General features: G+C 41.9%; 1 protein-coding gene across 1 annotated transcript; it reads left to right on the top strand.

Moving 5' to 3' along the window:
* Positions 1-626: 626 nt before the first annotated feature.
* fbln5 (fibulin 5) lies at positions 627-22,711 on the top strand. The gene is made up of 11 exons (XM_069193365.1): positions 627-1,030; positions 1,853-1,907; positions 2,239-2,287; positions 3,219-3,491; positions 9,233-9,355; positions 12,019-12,135; positions 13,744-13,863; positions 14,729-14,851; positions 16,638-16,764; positions 17,940-18,135; positions 20,700-22,711. Exons 2-11 carry the CDS (start codon positions 1,854-1,856, stop codon positions 20,859-20,861), a joined length of 1,344 nt encoding a protein of 447 aa, XP_069049466.1. The 5' UTR covers positions 627-1,030; position 1,853; the 3' UTR covers positions 20,862-22,711.
* The last annotated feature ends 228 nt before the right edge of the window (positions 22,712-22,939 follow it).

Below are 22,939 nucleotides of genomic sequence, written 5' to 3'. Positions count from 1 at the left end.
CACAATTGGCGGGGTGTTACCAGACTATGGTGGTCCTAAGACGCACAAAGAATCGTCCTCAGCCTGCCCTGCAAGTTACCAACACCTGGGACCCGCTAGATTAGCATACTGTCTTTCCGGTGAGAGCTATAACTTTTCCAGTCAGGGTCCTGTGGTGTGATGTCAATGAGTTGCTTGACAGACAATGGAATATCCCGAGCAGCTTGCCTTCCATTAGGTCAAGCCCCACTCAAAACCTTCTCGTGGCGCTTGAAAACTTAGTGTGGACTTGACCACAGTCCTGCTGGATTGCATTCATTTGCTGAAGATCTATGAACAGTTTACACGTAACAAAAACTACGACAGCATGGGCAAATGCCTTTTTTGTGATCTTGCTGGTTTTTTTTAATTTCTGTTAGTGTGTGAGCCGGCATTTAGTAGATCCACATTTTGTTCTAGCCTGCTCCTGCGTTTTATTCTATTCTGAACAATAAAACAAGTTTAAGAAGCACTTATTCGTACCGCAACGTAGAGCCTAGTTAAAAGAATCCCACTTCTAATAATATTCAAGGCTCACACTATCGTCAGTCTCGCCGCCATCCCCATTCCAGTTTCGCGAAAGGCACTCCAACATCTGTACGCTGCCAGGGCGCGCAGTCAACGAGTCCTTGTGCTTTCATGATTTAAAACAGCTGTTACCAGTGCTGCAGGACTCCCATTTGCATGGCTAAAGAGTAAATGGGAGCGTTCTTATTTTAAAGCGTTCCTAGGTTAATTGGCCGACTAAGTCTTGGCTGGGCAGAAAGGGGTGCTTCTAAAAAGTAGGTATTCGTTTCGCGTCGAGGCGCGGCGTCTGGGGGAGGTCAGTGAGCGCGGCGGCGGCCGCCTGCGCGGCGGGTTCTGTTCCTCATACAGTACTGAAGCACAAACGGGCTCCATCTGAACAGGGACCTGCGGGCTGCATGCGTCTGCTGGAAAAGAGAAGGCACTAAGGGGCAATAAAATAACAGCGGGAGACTTTCTGAATCTCAAGTCTGTTTACGGCTGCAAGGTAAAAGCATTTATGCCGTTATGTCTTGCGTTTAAAAACGCACATTCGGGAGTAGGACTATAAAATGAAACGTGTTAATTTACAGTTGTACAGAAGTTTTGATATACGACGTTTTTGAAAGAGAAGAGTCGTAGTTTTAGACTTAAGTGGTATAAAATAAATCGTTTAAAGAAATGTAATAAAAGTATGCAGATTCATCACCAGATAATCAAACTATTGTCTGCAGACTATTTTGATTGACAAATTAAACTCTGAGTTTGTAAACGAATTACTTGCATGTTTTTCCGAATAATTAGTAGAGTTATAGAAATCGTAGAAATTCTAAGTTCAACTGCATAATAGCCTGTGTTTTAAAGAAACCTACCATTTCTGTGTAACATGGCCATACAGTAAATCTTTAACGTTATTCTAGACTTTTCTAAATTTAAATGTACAATTTTAGATTACAGTAGTTTTAAAAACGAAGCACCTAAAGATAATGCTTATATACAGTTATTTCATTTTGCACCACACAAGGTATTCGGGAAAGGTCTGTTAACATGTTTATACATGATTATATATGCATAAATCCAAAGTGTTGCTGCCTGCAACCCCTAAATTGAGCATGTTTTTAACTTACAGCTTTACTTTTTTTCCCCTAAAGGATGTTTCCACACGGTGAGAAATATGTACGACTTGGAAAACATTTCGATTTTAGAAAATGTGCTTTTCCCCCGTCTTATGCTTTTGGGTTAATAGTTGTGGTATTTGCGCTTGTAAACGTGTCCTACACGCGCAGTGCCCTCCCAGATGTGCCTCTCTAACGTCTGCCTCTTGTTGCAGCATGCTTGTAGCCCTCGTGTTAACTCTTCTGCAGGTCCAGTGGGGAAGCTCTCAGGTACGAACCCCGCATGTGCGGTCGGAATGTGTACTGTAGAGTATGTGCTGAAAAAATGGAAGAACACCTGATCCTCAGCGGGCAACAGCAGCGACTAACAATTCAACATTTCCGATTGACCCTATGCAGAATATCCGAGTAGTCAAATAAACAAGTATTTTTAAAATAACATAAAAAGACATTAAACCAAAACCTGAAACTTGAATCTGGCACACATTCACTCGAGACGCTGATGTTCTTGCATTAAGATTGTTTCTAATAATTCTGATGACAATGAGTGAGGTGTTCTTACAGCTATACAGGAAAGCCCTGACGAATTGTGTCTTTCTAGCCCTGCTCAAATGGTTTCTATCTGGACCGCCGCAGTGGACAATGTATAGGTAAGATGGAATACAGCCAGAATCGTTATAATTGTGTCTTTTCTGTGACTTAATTAAACAGAGAAATGTAGAGCTGTGAGCAATAGCCATACAGCAGTTGCCATCAAATCAGGTTAAGCTAACACCTTTCATCTGAAGAAGGACATAACATTGTTTTAAGGCATCATAGTTGGATAAGATCAGATCATTTTATTGGCCATATACAATTTCTTGTATTAGGAATTTGTCTTTTCACATACCCCAGCTTGTTCTCCATGAGACACACAGACACACAGACGGGGAGAGAGAAGCTTGGGGTCAGAGCACAGGGTCAGCCATTTTTACAGCACCTCTGGAGCAGCTGGGGTTAAGGGCCTTGCTCAGGGGCCCAACGGAGTAGGATTCCTCTGTTGGCCGCAGGATATGAACCGGCAACCTTCCAGTCACAGGTGCGGAGCCTTAGCCACAGAGCCACTGCACCTCCCCCAAAAAGAGCTTATGGCACTGGTTGTTCCCAGGAGGTCACCCTGCCCAGTACTGAGCTGGCCCAAGCCTGCTTAGCATCTAAGATCAGACGGGATCAGGCACACGTACAGTCTGGTAAGACTGATCTCAATAGTAACATAAAAGCACCAGCATGGATTCTACCCTGTCTGTTTGTGAAACTAAAGGTGGGAGTTCATTACATGCGTTTGTGTTTTGAAGTGGTAGGAACTTTGAGTAGCAGAAAAGACTGCACGAATGTGGGTCATTCCCCCCCTCTTCAATGTGCCAGACGGGCGTCTGTTTAGACGGCTGTAGTGAATACTGGGACATCCCCCCGAGCCCCAGAGGGAGGACGCCACGTCTTAAAACCTCCTGTCGCCCAAGGGGGCAGGCGGGGGCGGGGCGGGGCGGGTGAGTGGTGCAGTCTGAGGGTGCTGACGGCCTGCCTGTCCTCTCCCCCACCGAGATATCGACGAGTGTCGGGTGATGCGGGATGCCTGCCGGGGGGACATGAGGTGTGTCAACCAGAACGGGGGCTACATGTGCATTCCCCGCGAAACACTCAGCAGACCCAACTCCCCTCCCTACTCCGGACTGCCCTACCCAGATTCCGCGGCGCCCTTCTCCAACCCCTTCGCGCCGCCCCCGGCTCCCGCGCAGCCTCCTAACTACCCCACCTCCGGGAGAGCTCCGAGCTGCCTGCTGGGTTACACGCTCGGGGAAGACGGCCAGTGTGTCGGTAAGACGGACCTCCTCATGCCGACGACTGCCCCACGCGATCGTGTTGTGCACTCTGGTCCAGAGCTCCTGGGGAAATACCGCGCAATTATTCTGCCAAAGTAAGAATGTTTCGGATCTCAGGGGTTCATACTAGGATTTCCCCAAAATAATCATACGTTAGCATTTATAATGTGGCCGATCTCTTCATCTGGACATATAATCCCCACAGTTCACACCATGTAATGGATGCCTTTGGGTGCGGGTTATCTTCAGCTTCTATTAAGACTTCCATGACGTTCTAATTACTGTATGCCTTAGGTTTAAACTACAGTATTGGAAATTACACACAAACTCAAAGGATTCGCATGCTATTTCTCTGCACTGTATTTTTTAAAGTGCCCCACAGAATTGGTGTCATAGAAATTCATTCCATTTGAATGGTGAAGCTGTTTCAGTTGGCATGGATGTTGTTTGGTTTAGTCATTTGATGAACGGTGAGCGATATCTACTCCTCAGAATTCTATATTGTATAAAGAGCAAACTGGATAGAGAAGAGTAGAAAACCAGGAGAGGCAGTCAGAACTGTGGTGGGTAACGTCTCCTGTAAATGCTACCAGGCTACAAACCTCGCAGTGGACACAAATTAAACAGCATGGGCAGAGGTTTTGAAATAGCTTTCCTCAGCTTCAACCACATTACAGACCTGGAATCTACTCCATGTTCATTCCTATAAATCAAACATCAGAGCATACTGGCGATGGATTCAGAAGTAAATGTTAACTGAAGACGTTTAGCTTTACCATTTTTTGTTTACTTCATATACTGTGTATGTGCATTACATGGTTAAGTCTGAGGAGAAAGGAATGTGCACAGCACAGATCTGCTTTCTCCTTAACCTTAACATGAGACTGCAGAATAAAGGCAATTAGATTCTGCAAAATATTCCCTAAGCTTCATTTTATTACAGAGAAAAAGAAACACAAATCCTAAATACTTTTCCAGTACAGTGTTAGCCAAAGGGTTCTCCATGGAAGGGGTTTCTATGAACTGGAGTAATTTAGGATTGCTTTTTTTTGGGCCAAAGGACACTGATGTTTATGGCTGCCCCACAGTCGCAGTACAGTGGATATAATCGTGTGGACATCAGGCAATGACCAGAACTCAAGGAGAATGAAACCAACTGCAGAGTGCAGAAAGAGCCAGAAAGAAGCCGAAACGACTGCTCCACAGGGACCCTTGCCCTTTGGAAAGTAATCAAATTGGATCAAGAAAGATGTGTTGGGTGCTTCTTAAGTTGAGCAATATTGTGGAAACATTGCATAACTCTCCTCTACATATCAGTATTTGAAACCTGATATGTAGAGGAAAGACTTCAGTGACATTGTGACATAGCATTTAGCTGCCAGGGGGCTGTTTTGTTACTGACACATGTATCTGCTCTTGCTTAGAGTCAATATAAAATAACCAAATGAGAATTTGAACTTACAAGAACTATTTGAGATCATGTGAATGTTACATCAAAGCTGAATTCATTTGCTGAAAGTGGTGCTTGCCGATATACTGCAAAAGTATCATTCTGGGTGAGTGTATAGGCCGTGGTGCTTCTGTCAATGAGGCCGTGACTTCTAATTGCTGTACAGCTTTACAGGTGATTAATTTGTGAATCACGTATACAGTATCTGCCGAGCATTACACTATATGTGCTGGTAACAAACAGTTGCATGGTCTCAGTGGGTGGCTTAAGGCTTTTTCGTAATGTGTGTTTGTGGAATGAAATTATGAATTGCAGAAGAAAGTTTCGAGATATAAAGTTCTTTCAGCCAGATACACTAAAAGACTTCATAAGAGTGTCAAGCAGACGTTTAAAAGGCCCTAGTCTATCTGATGATGCAGCAGGCTTTAGTTGTGTAAGTTGTAAATTGTAAAAAATTGGTGTTTTACTAGAACTCGCATGAAGCGCTTCACACAAGTTTACATTTATGTTAGCTGTTTGTCGATCTTCATTTGAAATGGTAACTAGGGTCAGCCTTGTTTATTTGGATTGCAGTTTTGGGTAAGTTTCAATTAATCTTCCATTGTGTAGTTCACTAAGCTGCAATAGATTTTCAGTCTTTTTTATACAGTAACTCATGGCCTTAGACCCTGGAACAAGTCTTGTTGTTTTTCTTTAGATATTCTCTAAGGACTCTATATCCTGGCATGGACTGCAGACAGTATTCAAGATGCAATTTTATCATACCATCTTCAGACCTGTATGGTGTGCTCTTTGCTTGTGCAGTGAGTCAGCCACCAGGGGGTCAGTCCGTTTTCTAAGTGAGCCAAACTCATTGCGGCTTTTTTTACCTAACTTTAAACCCCACTTCTGGCAGTGCTGTGTGGTGTCCTTCTATCAGTACTGATGCAACCTTTCGTGTTGTTATCCCAGGGAGGAAATAAAGAAGAAAAGTGTTTTATTCTGGAGAAAGTCGCAGACCTCTTTATTCACTGTTAGAGAGGGTAAAGACATGAGCTCTAACTTTTACTATAGGCATATCATAACTCCTTTTCTAAATATCCAATTGAGACAAATTAGTTAATACTACATAAATAGTAACTGCGGTAGAAATGAGTGTTTTGCTAATATTGTAGAGTGGCATGGAGGCACAGTGGATAGCACTGTTGTCTCACAGCGGTAGGGTCAATTCCGGGTTTTGGGTGCTGCCTGCATGGAGTTTGTATGATCTCCTCGTGTTTGAGTGGGTTTCCTCCAGGTGCTCCAGTCTAATTTGCTTTTGGGAAAATTGGCCTTAGGTTTGAGAGTGAGCATGTCTGTGTTTGTTTCTGTGTGTTTGCCCTGTGAGGGACTGTGCTATCCAGGGTGAATCCTGCCTTGCGCCCGTTGCTTGCTGGGATAGGCTCTAGCTCCCCAGTGACCCTGAGTTGGAAGAAGCTGTTAGAAAATGGAAGGACAGTGTGTCATGGTAGGACTGGAGGTCTCACTTTTCCAAACTGTAACTTTTCAAAAGAGTCTGTCATTTTTCAAAGCAGTTTCTTTGTTGGTCTGCTGTTAGGCAGTGGCGTTGTACAGTATATCACGGTCACTAGAAAAACCCATTATGTCGTCTGCTGTGGAAGGTCTTAGCAGGGTTTTTAGTGCAGTGAGCATTTCAGCTTTTGTTGGTTTGGAAGGAAACATCAGTTTTGGTTCATTGATTCCCTTAGTGCTCCAACCAGCATCACACCAGTTCAATGTTGAAAGGCTGCCTTGGCCAAGTTCAACACAAGCCATTGGCTCATGCCTATAATGGGTTGTGTCTCTGACCATTTTCGTTTTTTTGTGTGTCATCTGTGATGAAATAGCACGTTACTATTTTGCATGATACTATAACGTTACTATTTTGCATGTTTATGCTATATTGTCAAATAAGGTTCCTTAGAGTAGTTATGACTTTTCTTCTGGAATAGACAAATATTTAACTACCCAGTTTGAAATTGGCAGTTGTTTAGAACTTGGTTTAATGGCTACAGTCCCTGTTAGGCATAAGAACAATGAGGAGTTAAAAAGCAGTTAAAAATGGATTGGTGGATGGATGAAATGCAATATTTAAAAGGAAACCTGTAACATGCTTTCTGCCAGGAAAGCCAGAAAGCCCTACCCAAGCATGGTGGTGGTCAGCCATTTGCGCTAATACATGAGCATCTTTACTGGACCTCTTAATGGAGAGGGAAGAATAAGGTTGCTGTATGATCCATTGATGATCTGTTAAACTTTGTAACCTCAGTATTATAGAACATCTGCTATTATTTAAAAAACATCTTGCTTCCTGATAAGAGAAAAATAATTTGTTGTGGATCAGTCTGCTTTAGCGGCAGATCAGCAGCTGCTTAGAGCACATTTCTCACTGATACCACTGGAATGAAAAAGTGAATGCAAACACCATGGGGAGAGGGTGGCTTGACTGAACCTCATTTGATTTCCAGACCTCTGAGCGCTTGATAGTCAGTCATCGTCCTACTGATAGATGGTGTTCTTTGATATGTCCCGAAAACAGACTTCAGTGATGTTGCCAAAACAATAAGTCTTTCGCTAACAAATTCTTTTTTTTTCTTGACTGCATGCCGCTGTGCATTAGTTTGACACCAGTCACAGTTTTTAATTTTCATTCATGGGAACTGTATTAAAAGGGTTATTATCTACCAGAAATATTCTAGAAGTAGCTCATTTTTTCAGAGAAAGGCCCCTGGCAATGTGATCTGTAGCACCATGAGAGCATTTCAAAGGAACTGAATTGTAAATACATTTTTGATTGAACCAACTGTAGTCCTTCTGACACCACATGTCAGAAAATGTCAAAGTCAGTAGATTCATCTATGTTAAAAAGACAAACAGTCGCATCTTGCAGAACTGTCACATTTCCCCAACGGTTAGAGTAAAGGAAATACATGGAATTCTAGGAGCTGCTATGTTTGATGAAATCAAGCTTTGCACTTACTACATATTTGTGTCAAACTATGCTATGACTTTTTTTTCTCATCTGTGGCCTGACTCATGTAAGTAGAATGTTGCTTTAAATACTTTGAACTTTATCTTTCATGCCTGTTGATATAGTTACAGTGTATACGTTGCTATATGTCACAATGTGTACAAGCTGCTTGTTCGGGCCCATAAAGCTTTCACTTTAATATTTAATATTTGAAATTGTTGTTTTTCCCCTTTGAACCTACTGCCCTGTGAGTGAACTATAAACACTTTCCCTCTGGGTGTCCTAAAAAGATGAAGGTTAGTGTAGCGCTGTCCAGATATATAACCGCAGATGGTTTCCTAGGACTCGCAAGTTTTTATCTCCAGCATCAGAAGTAATTATGGATGTGAACTGCAAGTAAAACTATATAAGGAATTGGTCTTAAGTGGACACAGAGGCATGCTTCCCTCCCTATTGGGCTGTAGTACACATGGAGCACAGATGTTCCAAAAAGCCACAACGCAGAATCTGCATTATCAAAAGATTTAACTGCAAACAGGTGCTTTACTCTGTTGCTGTTGGCTGGCTCCCCACACTGGCTGTGCCGTCCCTTGGAAAGTATTACAGAGAACCATCAGCTGAAGCAGCCAGACTTGGCTTCAGCCGTTTGCCTTCATCAGACATTATAACTCATTAAGCTGTGTGTTTATATGAGGCAATTATCTGCATTCCTCTCTTTAGAAAAAAAGCTCCAAAGTGGTGATTTCATAATGTAGGAACCCTTTTGCCTAGAGGCATTCTGTAGCTAATATCCACAAAAGGAAATCATTCCAGGGCTACATAAGTATGACAGTTGGAACATACACACTGTAAAAAATTACAATGCCAGGTATGCCCAGTACCAAAAAACAAACACTGTGTTGCTCTTCTCTCTTAATGAACAGTGGATGTTTTTAAAAGCTTCATTTAAGTGTGTGTGTGTAGGAAGGGCCTACTTCTATTCTTTTATGCAATAGGTTTTGCTGTATGTGCATTGTTAAATTCTTACAGTTCTGTTCAGTAAAGGCACTTTTGCTCTAGAGCAAGAAAAAACAAAAGCTGAGAAAAGTGTGGTGCATTAGAATATCAGGAGATAACATCTGTGTTTGATGATTCTCTTAGGCGTATGCATCATGCATGTCTCCCCTCTCTCTTGCCCATTTCCTTCACACTATATTGAACGATTCAGTTCTTGTCCTGGAAGAAAACGGCTTGAACACTAGATTTTGCTCAATGAGCCAATCCGCAGTGAGTCTCCCTGATTGTGTCTCTGTTTCAGACATCGACGAGTGTGAAACAAGCACCCACCAGTGTAACCCCACTCAGGTCTGCATTAACACCGCCGGAGGCTACACCTGCTCCTGCACCGAGGGCTACTGGCTGGTCAACGGCCAGTGTGTGGGTAAGAGCTGCAGTCCGCACATGGCCAGACTGGGCTAGCACTCATATTTTCTGACAGTTTCTTCTGCATTAAGAGCTCAGTTCACATCCTCAAGGGCCCGAGGGAGAGTCCTTTAGTTTGTACTCCCACTCGAATCTCGCCTACGTAATCGCACCGGTTATTTACAGAGAATAAGAAGAGAAGAGAATACTATAGATTTTCATTAGTAAGGCAACAAAGAGTGTGAGTCATTACAGGAAAATACAGAGCTTTAATTTTTTTTTAGAAATCTAGTTTTTAGCTCTTGATTGGTTGCTACTGGAAAAGCACCTGTGCATCCTACAGGACTCTGGCCCTCAGGCCAGGACAGGACCTGCATCTCCGTGATGCAGGTGTTTGTGCACGAACAGGCTTGATAACCAGAGGCCTTAAGATTTGATTTAGAGGTTGTGTGTCATCTTGGAGCCTGTGAGAGGTTCAGGCAAAGCATTATCCTTTTGCATTATCCTAGCAGTCTTTTTTAAAATAAAAAATAATTCGAATTTAATTACGAATTATTAAATATTTCAGAGCCTCCCAATTTAGAAATGCAGTGGCTTTCAGGCTCGGTTTGTCTGGCTCCTTTAAATATTTTAACTGCGTGGTAGAGACATATGTACACCTGTGACATTCCCCCTGCAGAGCGATTCACCTTACAGTAGAGCTAGTACTGGAATGAAAATACCACAGTAATCTTCTATTCACATCTTGCCAAGTATATGTTCCACAGCATTTAAAATAATACTAGCTCTACATTCTGTACTCTAATACTTTAAATTGCTTTATTTCATTGGAATTGCAAACATTAAAAAATGAACCTTGCACTGCACTAATATGGATCTGACCCCGGTAATATGAATCGTTAATTTCATACGCTTACACAGTTCTGGTGACTTTAGAGGTGTCAGTTGTGCCTCCTGAAATTCACCACTGGGAGTTAGGGAATGTTACATTTATATTACATTTGAAATATATTTGTCCATCTGAATAGAAAAATAATTTTAAAGTAATATCTTTGTCATTTCAGATGGACAAATGGACAAATAATAACTTTCTTTTAACAACTCTTAAAAGCTCTTGAGATCTTGGTGCACATTTAACTTGAGCCTGGAGTAAAACATAGCATTTTTGCCAGCTTGCAGCATGAAACAATTAACTCCAGTGGTTTTCCGTTGTTGTCGTTGGTATTTCCCCTTGGTACCACTGACAGCCTGCACCCGAACTAAGCTGCACATAGACACGTACTGTGGAGATCTCAAGTATTCTTCATTGAGCGTTGAACACTGATGTACCAACTGTCTTTTTTGGCTTCTGCCTTTCCGTTTCGAAGGAAGGTTTTGGAAAATGGATAAATACCACTCCACTGCCAAAAACAGCATAATTACAACTACAAAATCAAGCGCAGGAGTGTAGAATGCAGAATGAACATTCAGTATTAATATTATTCAAGAAAGAGATGCGGAGGAAACAGACTGTGATGGATTCACAGCTGGGAATGAACATCAGGACAGTGCTGGAGAGACATTCCATGTGCTTCACGTTGAGACACATAGGCATTTGGATCTTTCTAAATCATCCAGAATCCACAAAAACCCGTAAATACACTGAATTGTATATCCAGCTGCATCACGTAGGCTACAACTTTCTAGTTAACATTTCTAGTTTTTCTTGTATCCAAATTGAGTTGTCTGGAATATGTCCGTGTCAGAAGAGGAAAAGATAAATTTAGAAAGCAGGAATGAAGCAACACTAGTTTATTAAAGCCTTCCACAGACTGTATGCAGTTTAATTCAGGTCCAGAGATTGGGACCACTGTTCTTAGACCACACACAGAAAGCAATCAGACAAACCAGTACAATGTGAATGTTTCCACCCTGGTTAGAGATATGACTTGTTTAAACGTTTCTCTTGGTGAACTGATGTTATTTACCATGTGCATTTATAAGATGTCCCACAGAGGAAGTCTGGGGGACTTCCAGAGTTTTTTTTTTACTCAGCTCCTGTTTTTTTATTTGGAATCAACTTCAGCTACTTTTCCAAAACAATATATAAATGAGGGCAGCACAGTGGTGCCAGGTGTACCTAGTGCTGAAGCCCTGGGTTCCATTATGGACCTAAGGTGTTATCTGTGTATAGTTTGTATGTTCTCCCTGTGTTCGCATGGGTTTCCTCCGGGTGCTCTGGTTTCCTTCCTCAGTCCAAAGACATACTGGTATTGGTACTGGTGGGAGTGTGTCTGCCCAACAATTGACTGGTGTCCCATCCAGGGTGTACCCCACCTTGCACCCATTGCTTGTCAGCTCGACTGCAACCCTGAATTAGAAGAAGTGATTAGAAGATGGAGATATTTAATACAATAATATATTTAAACGAAGATGAAAGGCCCCACTTTTCCTACTTGCATTGTGTCGTGTACCATTTTCACATTTATTTTTGCTTCCCAACCTTCTTTTTGATGCCTAAAAGCCCCTTTTTCAAAAGCTTCTAAAGTAAAGCAGACTCCCTTCTTACGATAACAGGCTTTATTTTTGGAAGCTGCTTCAAAGGTTTATTTTAAACAGCATGTTCTGCTGGATCTGGTTGTGTGACAGTTTCCTGCTTTGGCCCCTACCTCCTCTGATGGTTCTGGTGGTCTGTATTTCCAGATATAGATGAATGCAGATATGGTTACTGCCAACAGCTGTGTGCCAATGTACCAGGATCGTACTCCTGCTCCTGCAACCCAGGCTTCATCCTCAATCCTGACAGCAGGACATGCCAAGGTAACCTGGTGGCCTCATGCCTTCTACTTCTGTGCTTTCCAAAAATAAACAACATCGGACTTCCCATTTTCTGTGCATCATCCTATTTGCTTGTGAACTTGAGCTTGCTGAATAGAAAAGGTAAAAGTGATGTCACAAGCTTTTTGTAAAATGGTTGTGCATAATATTCTAATTGAGATCTTCACAGTGCCTTGACTAATGTTTAGATTTGTTTAAAATAAGATAACTTTATTGGCCATAAACAATTTCTTGCATTAGGAATTTGTCTTTTCACATACTGCAGCTTGCTCTCCATGAGAGACACAGACAGGGAGAGAGAAGCTTGGGGTCAGAGCACAGGGTCAGCCATTTATACAGCACCCCTGGAGCAGCTGGGGTTAAGGCCTTGCTCAGGGGCCCAACAGAGTAGGGTTCCTCTGCTGGCCACAGGATATGAACCGGCAACCTTCCAGCCACAGGTGCAGATCCACAGAGCCACCACTGTTTTAGGTCTGCTGTGCATCCTAATATCTTGTTCACCTTTTTCCATTGCTTTTTCGATGAGGAAAGAGATATGTCAACATGAACACCTACTGTAAGACTATTTATCAGGAAGCTTCTTTAAACTCATTCTCTCCTATCTGATAATTATTGTTCACTATTTTCCTCCTGTGTGTCGCAATCAGATTTTCTCTATTCTGAGTGTCATTCTGTTTGAAGTATATTTGCTGCTCCTACATTGTTTGCTGTTGAGAAAGATTGCTCGAGAATCCTGGTTACCCTAAGCTTATGACAGAGTCCAGGCTACAGGCTATAATTTTAAGATTATAGAGCTCAATAGCCACCTCTGGGATGAACTGGAACATCTGGAAAAGACTACACAGACCAGCTTCTCTCACTGCCCCACCAGTCCTAATGAGAGAGGGATGTCATAGCACTCCTCTGGCCAGCTGACTCGTTCATGTTTCAGCACCATCAGTTTCAAAGTCGCAGTGCACCGAAACATTAGACAGATTTGCAGTAAATAACCGTTTCTAACCCTCAGACTTGGAGGTTTACCTACAGTGCTTGCCAGTAGTGGCTTTGCCCATTTAAAAGAATCTCTTTGGAGAGGAAAACGGTTTTCTCAATTAATAGTTCTCATGTTTGGGTTTGGCTGAGACAGTGAACTGGGAGAATCATTCCTCACAGCAAGGCACATATAATTGCCATTCCTATGCTTACAGCTGGTGTGGCGTGTGACTTACTGACCCAAAAATGGTTGCAGCATTCCAGGCTGCTCTGGAAAGCTCCAGTTACTGGTCCAAGTTACAGTTAGTCTTTTCTGTGGTTCCCAATTGAGAACATTGATCCTCCATGAGGTGTGACAGTTAGTCTGTGGGCTTGTGTATGCATATCGACTGCACATTAGGGCCCCTCTGTGTACCATCCCTTAGCACAGCCCTGGGCTAGCCAGGAGGCAGATGTGGAGGAGTCAAACTGGAACTGTTTCATACCTTAAACCGTAGCCAGAAAAGAAATCCAATGCAAAATCAGTGCTGGAACTTTGTGACGTTGTAGAATCGGAAGCGCTTGCTATTCATACGAGCAGAAAGGGCCTTTTGTCCACTGACCAGGCTTGTTTCACAGACATAGACGAGTGTGACAGAGAGCATCCCTGTGGGCACAACTGCTTCAACACGTACGGCTCCTTCCTGTGCAGCTGTGACCCAGGCTTCGAGCTGGCGGCCGACGGCACCACGTGCAACGGTCAGTTCTTTGGCTCCTTTGAATGCTTGACTGGGAAGGGAAACCCAGAGGAATCCGAACTCATTGCCGTCACTTCCTTACGACTGCTTTGTGTTTGTTCTCGGACAAGACGATGTGTGTAGCTCAATGATGGAGAGATAAAGTACTAAGATGCACAAATTGGAAAGTGTGAGGTTAGGTGTATTTCCCTAAATGTCTTAAAAACTTCAAAATGTCTTCCTTCTTTTGAAAAGCACAGGAATAAACATCTGTCTTCTAAGGAATGATGTTTGTGAAAATATACTGAGCCTCAAAGGAAAGTTATCTTTCTTTATAGGTATATATGTTTTTAGAGAAGCAAAGTACAGTATACAGATGCTGGTTGTGGATTTAGTGTTTTTAGCTTCATTTTGATTATCTTGTTATTTGTGACTGACTGTCATGAAATCGTGTGATAACTAATGCAGAAATGCTAAATTATGTTATTAGTAAAAAAGCTGTAAAGCTGTAAAAGCTGTATTAGGAAAAGGCACAGATGATGACTCATCAGTTAGACCTTGTCAAAATCAAGAAAGAAAAGAACCAAGAGAACAATGCCTTTGGTATTCTGGAGGTTGGCACTCCAGATGAACCATTCAGGACTGGAGCCATGTCCTCTGTAGTGATGAATCAGGTATTTGTGTCAACCACACAGAGGAATGTCAGCAAGTGTGGAGCAGACATGGAGAATGATATGCTAATTGTTGAGTACAACAGGCCAATCAGCAAGGATTTCCAAGAGTGATGTTCTGTGCAGGAGTGCCTAGTAGTGGTTGATGGCAACCTGACAGCATTATGCAGCCTGTTTACCCTTTGAAAAAGCTGTCCTTTCATTTGCTGCCTTCAGATCTGAATGAGTGTGGTTTCTCGGAGTTTCTGTGTCAGCATTCCTGTAAGAACACACCTGGATCCTTCTACTGCGAGTGTCCACCAGGGTATTTAATATATGAGGACAACCGGAGCTGTGAAGGTAGGGGCACAGTGGCCTAGCCGCTCTACAGACACAAAGCTTAAGATCTGAGAGAGGCAGATAGTCTGTGTGTGCTCGGAGCTTGTGAGCTACAGGAGCAGCAAGAGCCACACGTGTTGCACCAGTCCAGCAGGGTTTCTAGAGAGCCTGTCGACAGTCAATCCCAGAAGACAGGAAACAATTTAGTTGTGAAGAGTGATGAATGTTATTGATTATTCACAGATCATGTGAAGCAAATCCTAAAATTATTTGAGGATCAGAGTTGCCTAATTTAAATTCAGATGAACCTTTTGTTACCTTGCAAGTGTTTCTGTGTGATTTTGGGGACGTAAAGGGTCACTTATAGGAACCAGAAGTGCACAGCACTGTTCCAGAGTTGAAATTAATGGCTCTTTCAATACCCTTCTGCTTGGTGTACCCTTTCTCAGGCCAATTAGTACGAAACGTCAGGATTTTCTGAACGTGCAAAGCCATTGGTAGGGGATACAGAAAACAAATACAGAAACTGTGTTTTATCTTGTTTATTTCTTCAGGTGACTCTGATTTTTATTACATATTTCTGAGCTAAGAGATTAGAATGTGGACCTATCTCAGCATGGGATGCAAATAGGTTAATTTCTCAATTAGCTTTTTTTCTTTCTGTCTCATTTGCTGCATGGAATTAACCACTACTTGTACACTCCTGTGGTTATAATGAGATAATATGTATGACTTATCCAGATGCTCAGTTTATCAACAATGCTTATACAATATTCTGCTGTTAATAAGTTTGAGTACTGAAGGATAGGGATTGTCAGCCAGCTTCTTCCTTAAGAGAATATTGATGCATGAGAACCACACGTCTGAGAGCAGTGGCAGCTCTGACATTCATATAAGACCAAAAGAAATGGTTATGAGATTCACATTCACATTGAGATGTTTGCAATCATTATTTTTATTATTATTTCATCTTTGCTTAATCTGCTCCTTCTCCCTAGCTGGTTTACATTCAAAACACACTTAAGGAGTAGTTCATTTATAAACGATGACATTCTCATTTGTTAAAGACCTTTTTTTTCCACAATCTGCATGTATCATTTCTTAGGTGTATTGCCAGCTTTTTGTCCTGAAGAGCCCCAATCTATCAGGATTCAGAAGTCACTATTCAATCCTGAATTTCTACAATTTATTATAAATAAGTAAGCAGGTGTTTTGTTAAAGTAATTTAGGGATCATTTGGATAGAAAATTGGAGTACCCTTAAGCCCTCAAATACTGGATTTCCATAATTCAATATATGTAGGATATATCATATAATAGGAACAAGTAATAGGTTTATTCCATGCTGAAAAGAGAAGAAAGAAAACACAACGTTTCAGCCGTGGAGCCTTCTTCAGGTGTGTCACCTGAACCTGAAGAAGGCTCCATGGACGGTGTTTTCTTTCTTCTCTTTTCAGCATGGAACAAACCTATTACTTGTTCCTTTGCAGCCTATGTATGCTGACGCAGCTACCCACCTGAACTATATCATATCATATAATATATGTACAGTATATGATATAGTTCATGCTCATTTGCTCTGTTCAACATGCAGGTCTTCTAATTTGGATTAGATTGGGGCTCAGGATTGAAGACTCCTGCACCATAGAAATGTCCAGTAGACATTTAAATCTGACAAAAAGGATAAAACAGTATTTTCATTTTCAAGGTATTCAGTCGTTTGGAAGCTGCATCTGTTTGTTTGTTTGTTTGTTTGTTTAATAATGAATGTTAAACTGACCATACTTGTTGTGTGTTTGATTTTTAAGATATCAATGAATGTGACACTGGTAACAACACCTGTACAACAGCACAAGTATGTTTCAATTTCCAGGGAGGATATAAGTGCCTGGACCCAATTAAATGCGAGGAGCCTTACATTGAGCTTGGTGAAAAGTAAGTGCTCTCACCTGCAATGGTTTCCTATTCTAAATCAGTGTTATTGAGTTTCGTTCACAAATGTTACATTGTTTTTGATTGTAGACGTTTTTACTTCTTTTGAATAAAATTGCCAGTTAATGGCCTTCAAGCCAAGCCAAGTCCTTCAAGTGTTTGACACACTGAGCTCTGCATCCCTCACTTACATCTGGGAGGCGCTGTTTCACTTGTGGACAAGCCCCAGTACTACCCTTTGGAACATCCTGGTCGCAGTCAGCTAGTGACATGACCCAGCCTCAAAACCCTGAGGTCTGCATCTCCGAGCTCAGCCTGTGCTTGGAACTCACAAAGCATTTCCACTTTTTAAGTCTGTTCTTAAAAATACTTTTTAAGTATGACATGTAGTCCATGAGAGTTAAGTGCAAGGTGTCACGATCTCTACTCCTCCTCTTAAGGGCGTTCCAGCCCTTCCTTGTTCTGCCCCATTACCTGCACCTGTTTCTTATTTCCGTTCCACCTTAAAAGCCAGATGCAGATGTCACTCTTGGTTCCTCATTGAATTCCACTTCGTGAGAGCCCTGGGTCCTGCTGTGTGTGGCTCCGTTATGGTTTTAACCTTCTGTTCCTGATTTCCCGCCCTGCCGGTCCCGACCCGGTTCATGGTTTTAATCCCCTGGGTGGATCTCCTGGCCTTGGACTTTGCTTCTGTCTTGGATTACCCGTTTGGATTTTCTCTTGGATCATTCGCCCCGGACTCACTTCCCCTGGACACCTGCACCCCTTGGACACGCCCCCCCGTCTCCATACCCTCTCCTGCATGACTTTTTCCTCAGTGTTACCACACAATTCCGGATTGTGTCGTCTGCATAGGGCCCGGAAAGAACTGTTCTTGACACAAGGGGAAATTGATGAGACGTTCTCCTCAAATATAGTTTAAAAGCAATGGTTGTTACTTGACTTCAGTATTGATTTCCCTTGATTCATCTAAGGAAGCTTTGAATGAATATGCCTAATTATTCTCTTTTCATGAAGGTCAGTTCCAGGTTTTCAGATTTCTGCAGTGTACCTAATAACGTTTTTAAAGGGCATATCTGAAATGTTGGAAGACAAACAGGAGGTAAACTAAGGCTTCGTGTGCGGCTACCTGTGTGCTGGACTCCCCGCAAGCAGTGCCCTGTTTCTTTGTGTTGCAGCCAATGCATGTGCTCAGCGGACAACCCTGCCTGCAGGGACAAGCCCTTCACCATCCTGTACAAGCACATGGACATCACAGCTGGGCGCAGCGTGCCGGCTGACATCTTCCAGATGCAGGCGACCTCACGCTACCCTGGGGCCTTCTACATATTCCAGATCAAGTCCGGCAACGACGGGAGGGAGTTCTATATGAGGGTAGGTAGCGAGAGTACCAGACACACTCTGACCTGTTGGCAGTGTTCGGTTGTTTGTGCCATAATAACAGCGTCACTCCAGCCCCTGCTGGGAAGAAGCACAGTGGTGGCATAGCGGTAAAAAAGTCGCAGCCGAGTGCCTGATCCTGATGACTTTCAGCCCTTTTTTTTTCAAAAACTATTACAGAATTATGGAGAAGCTTGTGATTGACACATCTTAAACACACTGAAGCTTGAACCTAAATCCAAAATATTCTGGTATTTTGGCATATGACCACAATATGGTTTTGTTTTGATTTGATTTTGGAAAGGATTGCCATTGTAGGTGATTGTGAATGGAAATAACAGGGGCGCTTTGCTGTTTTGGGAGATGTTTGTTCATTTCTGGTCTTTTCCTTCTGTCTGAAGAGGTTCATTTATGGATTCAAAGGGCATTTTCAGCATCTCCGAAAAATCTCTTTAAAATAAAGCTCTACAGCTTCTTACAGTTTATGTTGGGGCCCTTAATTATAACTTTGTAAGTTCAATAATTTTCATCAGTCAAGCCTTCCTACACGGACTGTGTTAGGATGAAACTGAACCTCACAGCGAGCTCTGCTATGATGTTTTCTAGTTTACACCAGCAGATGGCGCAATGAACATTTCAGCTGTAATTTTTAAAGAAACTACAGTTATTGAACAGATACTGTAGAATTTGAAATTTCCACTTGTTAAATAAAGTGTGGGGAAATCAAAAGAACACAAGAAACTTCAGGCACCATTATTTCCTTCTGCAAGGTCAGGATTAGAGCCATGAAAGTTCTTTTGTATTATCTCTCTGATAATTAGGTTTGGTATAATCGTTAAGTGCCTTATTATTATTATTAAGAATAATTATTTTGTCGATATACAGCTTCTAGCCATATCACCCTGCAGCTCTCAACTGGCAGCCCACTGAAGCTCAGCAGGGTTGAGCCTGGTCAGTACCTGGATGCGAGACCTCCTGGGAAACCATGGTTGCTGCTGGAAGTGGTGTTAGTGAAACCAATAGGGGGCGCCCATCTATTGACCTACTGCCCTGGTACAGTGGTGGGGACACTATACTGTAGTGGGCGCCGTCTTTCGGTTGAGAAATTAAACCGAGGTCCTGACTCTCAGTGTTCGTTAAAGATCCCCAGGCATTTCTCGGTAAGAGTAGGGAGTTATCCCGGTTCCCGGGCCAAATTTCCCCCCTCGGCCTTTACCGTGGCCTCCGAATCGTCCCCATGTATGTTTGGCTTGCACTTGCCCTGCGATGGACTGGCGGCCCGTCCAGGGTGTACCTGCCTTGTGCTCGTTGCTTGCCTGGTAGGCTCCGGCTTCCCGCAACACCGTATAGTATAAAGCGGTTTGGCAAATGACATGACATATATAGCTTCTCACACAGACTGTTGATACTGCTTCATCAATATAGTATTAATAATAAAAGCACAGGGGTAGATTCAGTTACTGTAACCGAGCATAACCAATATAATAACAAGTTAAATGCCCTGTTTTCTCCAATAACTATTCTTATATTCTTAAATATTTGGGAAAAAAAACGGTTAAAATGTCACCAAAGGTATCAGTTGAAATATTTAATAATTAATCCATGTTTAATAATTAATCCATACTCCCCAACTGGGAGTTCAAACATTTAAATATTGGCAATCAAATTGTGGTTAATAGAGCCGCCTTTTATGGCAGAACAATGAGTAAATAGACCAGGCCTGAAGTAAGCATAAAGAACAGAACTTGAAACCACTTGGTGTGACAGATTGGGGTTAGAATTCATACCTTGTACCTTTCACATCGGGGATGGTCAAAAAGGAAGTAAATTCATCTTGAAACTTAGGCTATTACTAACAAGTCATCCTCCATCCAGATAGTAACACTATCCAAATAGTTAGCCTATTAAGCTTGCAATTGAATAACCAGGAATAAAAATGAGACATTTTAACAACACAGCAACTGCAAGAATCATTCCACTGATGCAATATAAAAGTGAGGATATCTACAGTATACTCAGTTTGCAGTTCAGCTCCACGAGACCTTTGAAAAACTGAATTGCTAGCATCCATCAAATGTGCAGAGCAGAACTATTCCCTGTCGTCCTGAATCGGGGTCTTGGCATCTGAGTGGGCTTCGTAAGAAATGTCTATAGGCAGTATCTTTGAAGACTCTTCTAGTACCATTACTCGTCTTATAAAAATGATAACTTTCTGATCTGAGCTTCTAGTTTACATTTTTGGCAGTTGCAAAGTCATAATCAAGGTGGAAGAGACCTTTAACTTCAAGATAGAGTTCAAAAGGATTTGGTGATCATGAAGTCGGGCGACATTTTCCTCCTCCATGGTGTCTTTCATCCTAGAACCTTTCCACAGTTGACTCTTTGATAGTTGCAGGCTACAGTAGATTGTGATGACTGCTGATCCAGCATGTGGTACGTGAAAGTAAAGTTTGTCCAGTGTAGTCGGCAAATAAAAAGGTCACGTGGACCATTTTTTATCCCTTTTTATGAGCTGGCACACTCACGGTGGTGCTCTCCTGTTGTCTGTTCGAATGCAGCAAACCAGCAACGTCAGTGCCACGCTGGTCCTGGCTCGACCCATCAAGGGGCCCAAGGAGCTGGTGCTGGACTTGGAGATGGTCACCGTCAACAACGTCATCAACTTCCGAGGCAGCTCCATCATCCGCCTGACGATATTCGTCTCCGAGTATTCTTACTGAGCCCCCCACCCCAACGGCCCCCCAGGCAGCTCGTCTTGGCTGTATGACTCTCCGCACCGACGATGTCGCCCCACACAGCAATGCTTTACTGTGACCAGGTAGCAGACGTCCTGCGAGGGTACCAGCACACCTGGTCTTCCCTGTATCCCGAAATCCCACTTGCCTCTTCAGGGACACTGTGTGAATGTGCTGCCTGATATGATCCATCAAAAAGTGAAATATTTATGAAGCTCCCATTAAACTACCATTCATGTGTGAATTTTTTGTCTGTTCTTAGGGATTAGGGGAAGGTTTTTTCCATTTTGAATCCGTTTTAGACATCGTGAAAACTCGTGCCACTGGGTTGTCAGGATTTTTCATGGTTTATTTTTCCCTCTCCCTGCTTTTGATCAACCTGTGTCAAACCCTGTGGACTTCCAGGAAGTTCATTACAGAAATCCCTCGGTTTAATGGTTGTTGCTTGACAAACTTTGGATTTTACGGACAAAATCTGCTAAAATGGAATTTTGTCTGTAAGATCAGAAAAATCCCAATAACAGGGAAAGGCACAAAGGTAAAATAAATACTACATAGGTTTAAAATGCAGGAACATCACTGGTGCCCTATAGGGGTAGGTAGCTTGTGTTTCATGTGCTTTACTGAATTCTATACAATATATTTTACAATAGATGAAATAAGAGCTTGTATATTTATGTGAAAAAAAGGCAGGAACAATTTTCTAACTGATTATGATTTTAACTATCATATATAATTAGTACAAAATGACCCAAAAGAGGTAGAAGGTATATATATATATTTACTGTATCTCATTTAATAATGAGTGTTTGGCCCAAAAAATGTCACTCTTGATTAAAAGATAGTTGACATTAACGGAACCCTTTGCCTCTATTAGTCATTTAAACCCAGGGTTTACTGTACTGAATTGCCTCGTTTTATGCGTAACATGGGAGCCTCCATATGTTGGAACTGGGCATCTACTTTCTGAAACTCTTTTGAATTTCACCATTTACTGAGTCTTTGATATAATCTAGCGCTCCGCTGTTTAATTTCTCCAGATCAGTGAAGAAGGTAACGCATCTTCTGAAGTAAAGAGAAACCCTACATTTGCAAATGTACCTCTCACACAGTGTCTGACCTCGGCGTGTGTGATCACAGCTGGCAATATCAGTCTTTTAAAATGCGATCCTAAATTGAACTGGTGGTACAGTGAGCACAAGCGGCTGAGGGAGAGAGAAGCTACTGAAAGGAAAAGGACTGGCAGAGAAAAATCGGTCTACAGAGCAGGACTGTGACTCAGCTGAGTGCATCAGTAATGTTACTGAGTATTTGTCCAACGCTCACCAGGCAATGCCATATTAATCCCACTGTAATAAGAAATATAATATACACATTGAATAAAGATGCTTTTGTGCAGGGGTAGTGTAAATAGTACCTTTGAATTTACAGCACAGGCAATTTTACTGAAAAAACTATTAGCGCATTTTTGACTTGAAGGTGTCAGAGAAGAGTGTGAGGGGATGTGTTTATATGCTTCACATTGGGTCAGATTTTTTATGTGACTTAGTCTACAGTCCTTTTGACAGCTTCTAACCCAAATAACCGGTTGGTGTGTGATTGGGTGGAATATACAATCGAAGAAAATGTTAATCACAACATTTATGAAGGATTGGTGTTACTTTCTGATCCTGACGAGGATAAAGGCATCTCCTATTAACAAATCAAGATCTATTTTCTTTTAAATTAAAGTTTTCACTTGTTATTCTTTTCAATGTCGTGTTTTTTTTTGTAAAGAGCACCATCAAATACTTATATCTGGGAAAATAAAAAAGTATAATTGATTGTTTAAACAATGTTTTTTCTTTGTCATTTCTATTAGTCACCATATGGCATTCTCATGTACACTGTGCCCAGTTTACAAAGCTTTAAAGTTTTAAGGTTTCACTGCATGTTTATAAAACGTGTTTGACGCGTTTTCACTAGTTTGCTATGTGAATCTTGAAAATTCAAATTTATACAAAAGACAAAACCAAACGTGACACTCCGTTGTTTTTTTGCTAGCTTATTTTAAAACGAAAAGC

Source organism: Lepisosteus oculatus, chromosome 8 (assembly GCF_040954835.1).
Source record: "Lepisosteus oculatus isolate fLepOcu1 chromosome 8, fLepOcu1.hap2, whole genome shotgun sequence".
NCBI classification, from domain to species: domain Eukaryota; kingdom Metazoa; phylum Chordata; class Actinopteri; order Semionotiformes; family Lepisosteidae; genus Lepisosteus; species Lepisosteus oculatus.
This window is presented reverse-complemented; position numbering and strand designations above follow the sequence as displayed.

Excerpts from the sequence above, each read along its gene's own strand:
- fbln5 (XM_069193365.1), top strand. The coding sequence starts at position 1,854 with ATGCTTGTAGCCCTCGTGTTAACTCTTCTGCAGGTCCAGTGGGGAAGC. Across the intron at positions 3,492-9,232 it reads GGAAGACGGCCAGTGTGTCG|ACATCGACGAGTGTGAAACA; the intron begins GTAAGACGGACC and ends TCTCTGTTTCAG. Across the intron at positions 14,852-16,637 it reads GGACAACCGGAGCTGTGAAG|ATATCAATGAATGTGACACT; the intron begins GTAGGGGCACAG and ends TTGATTTTTAAG.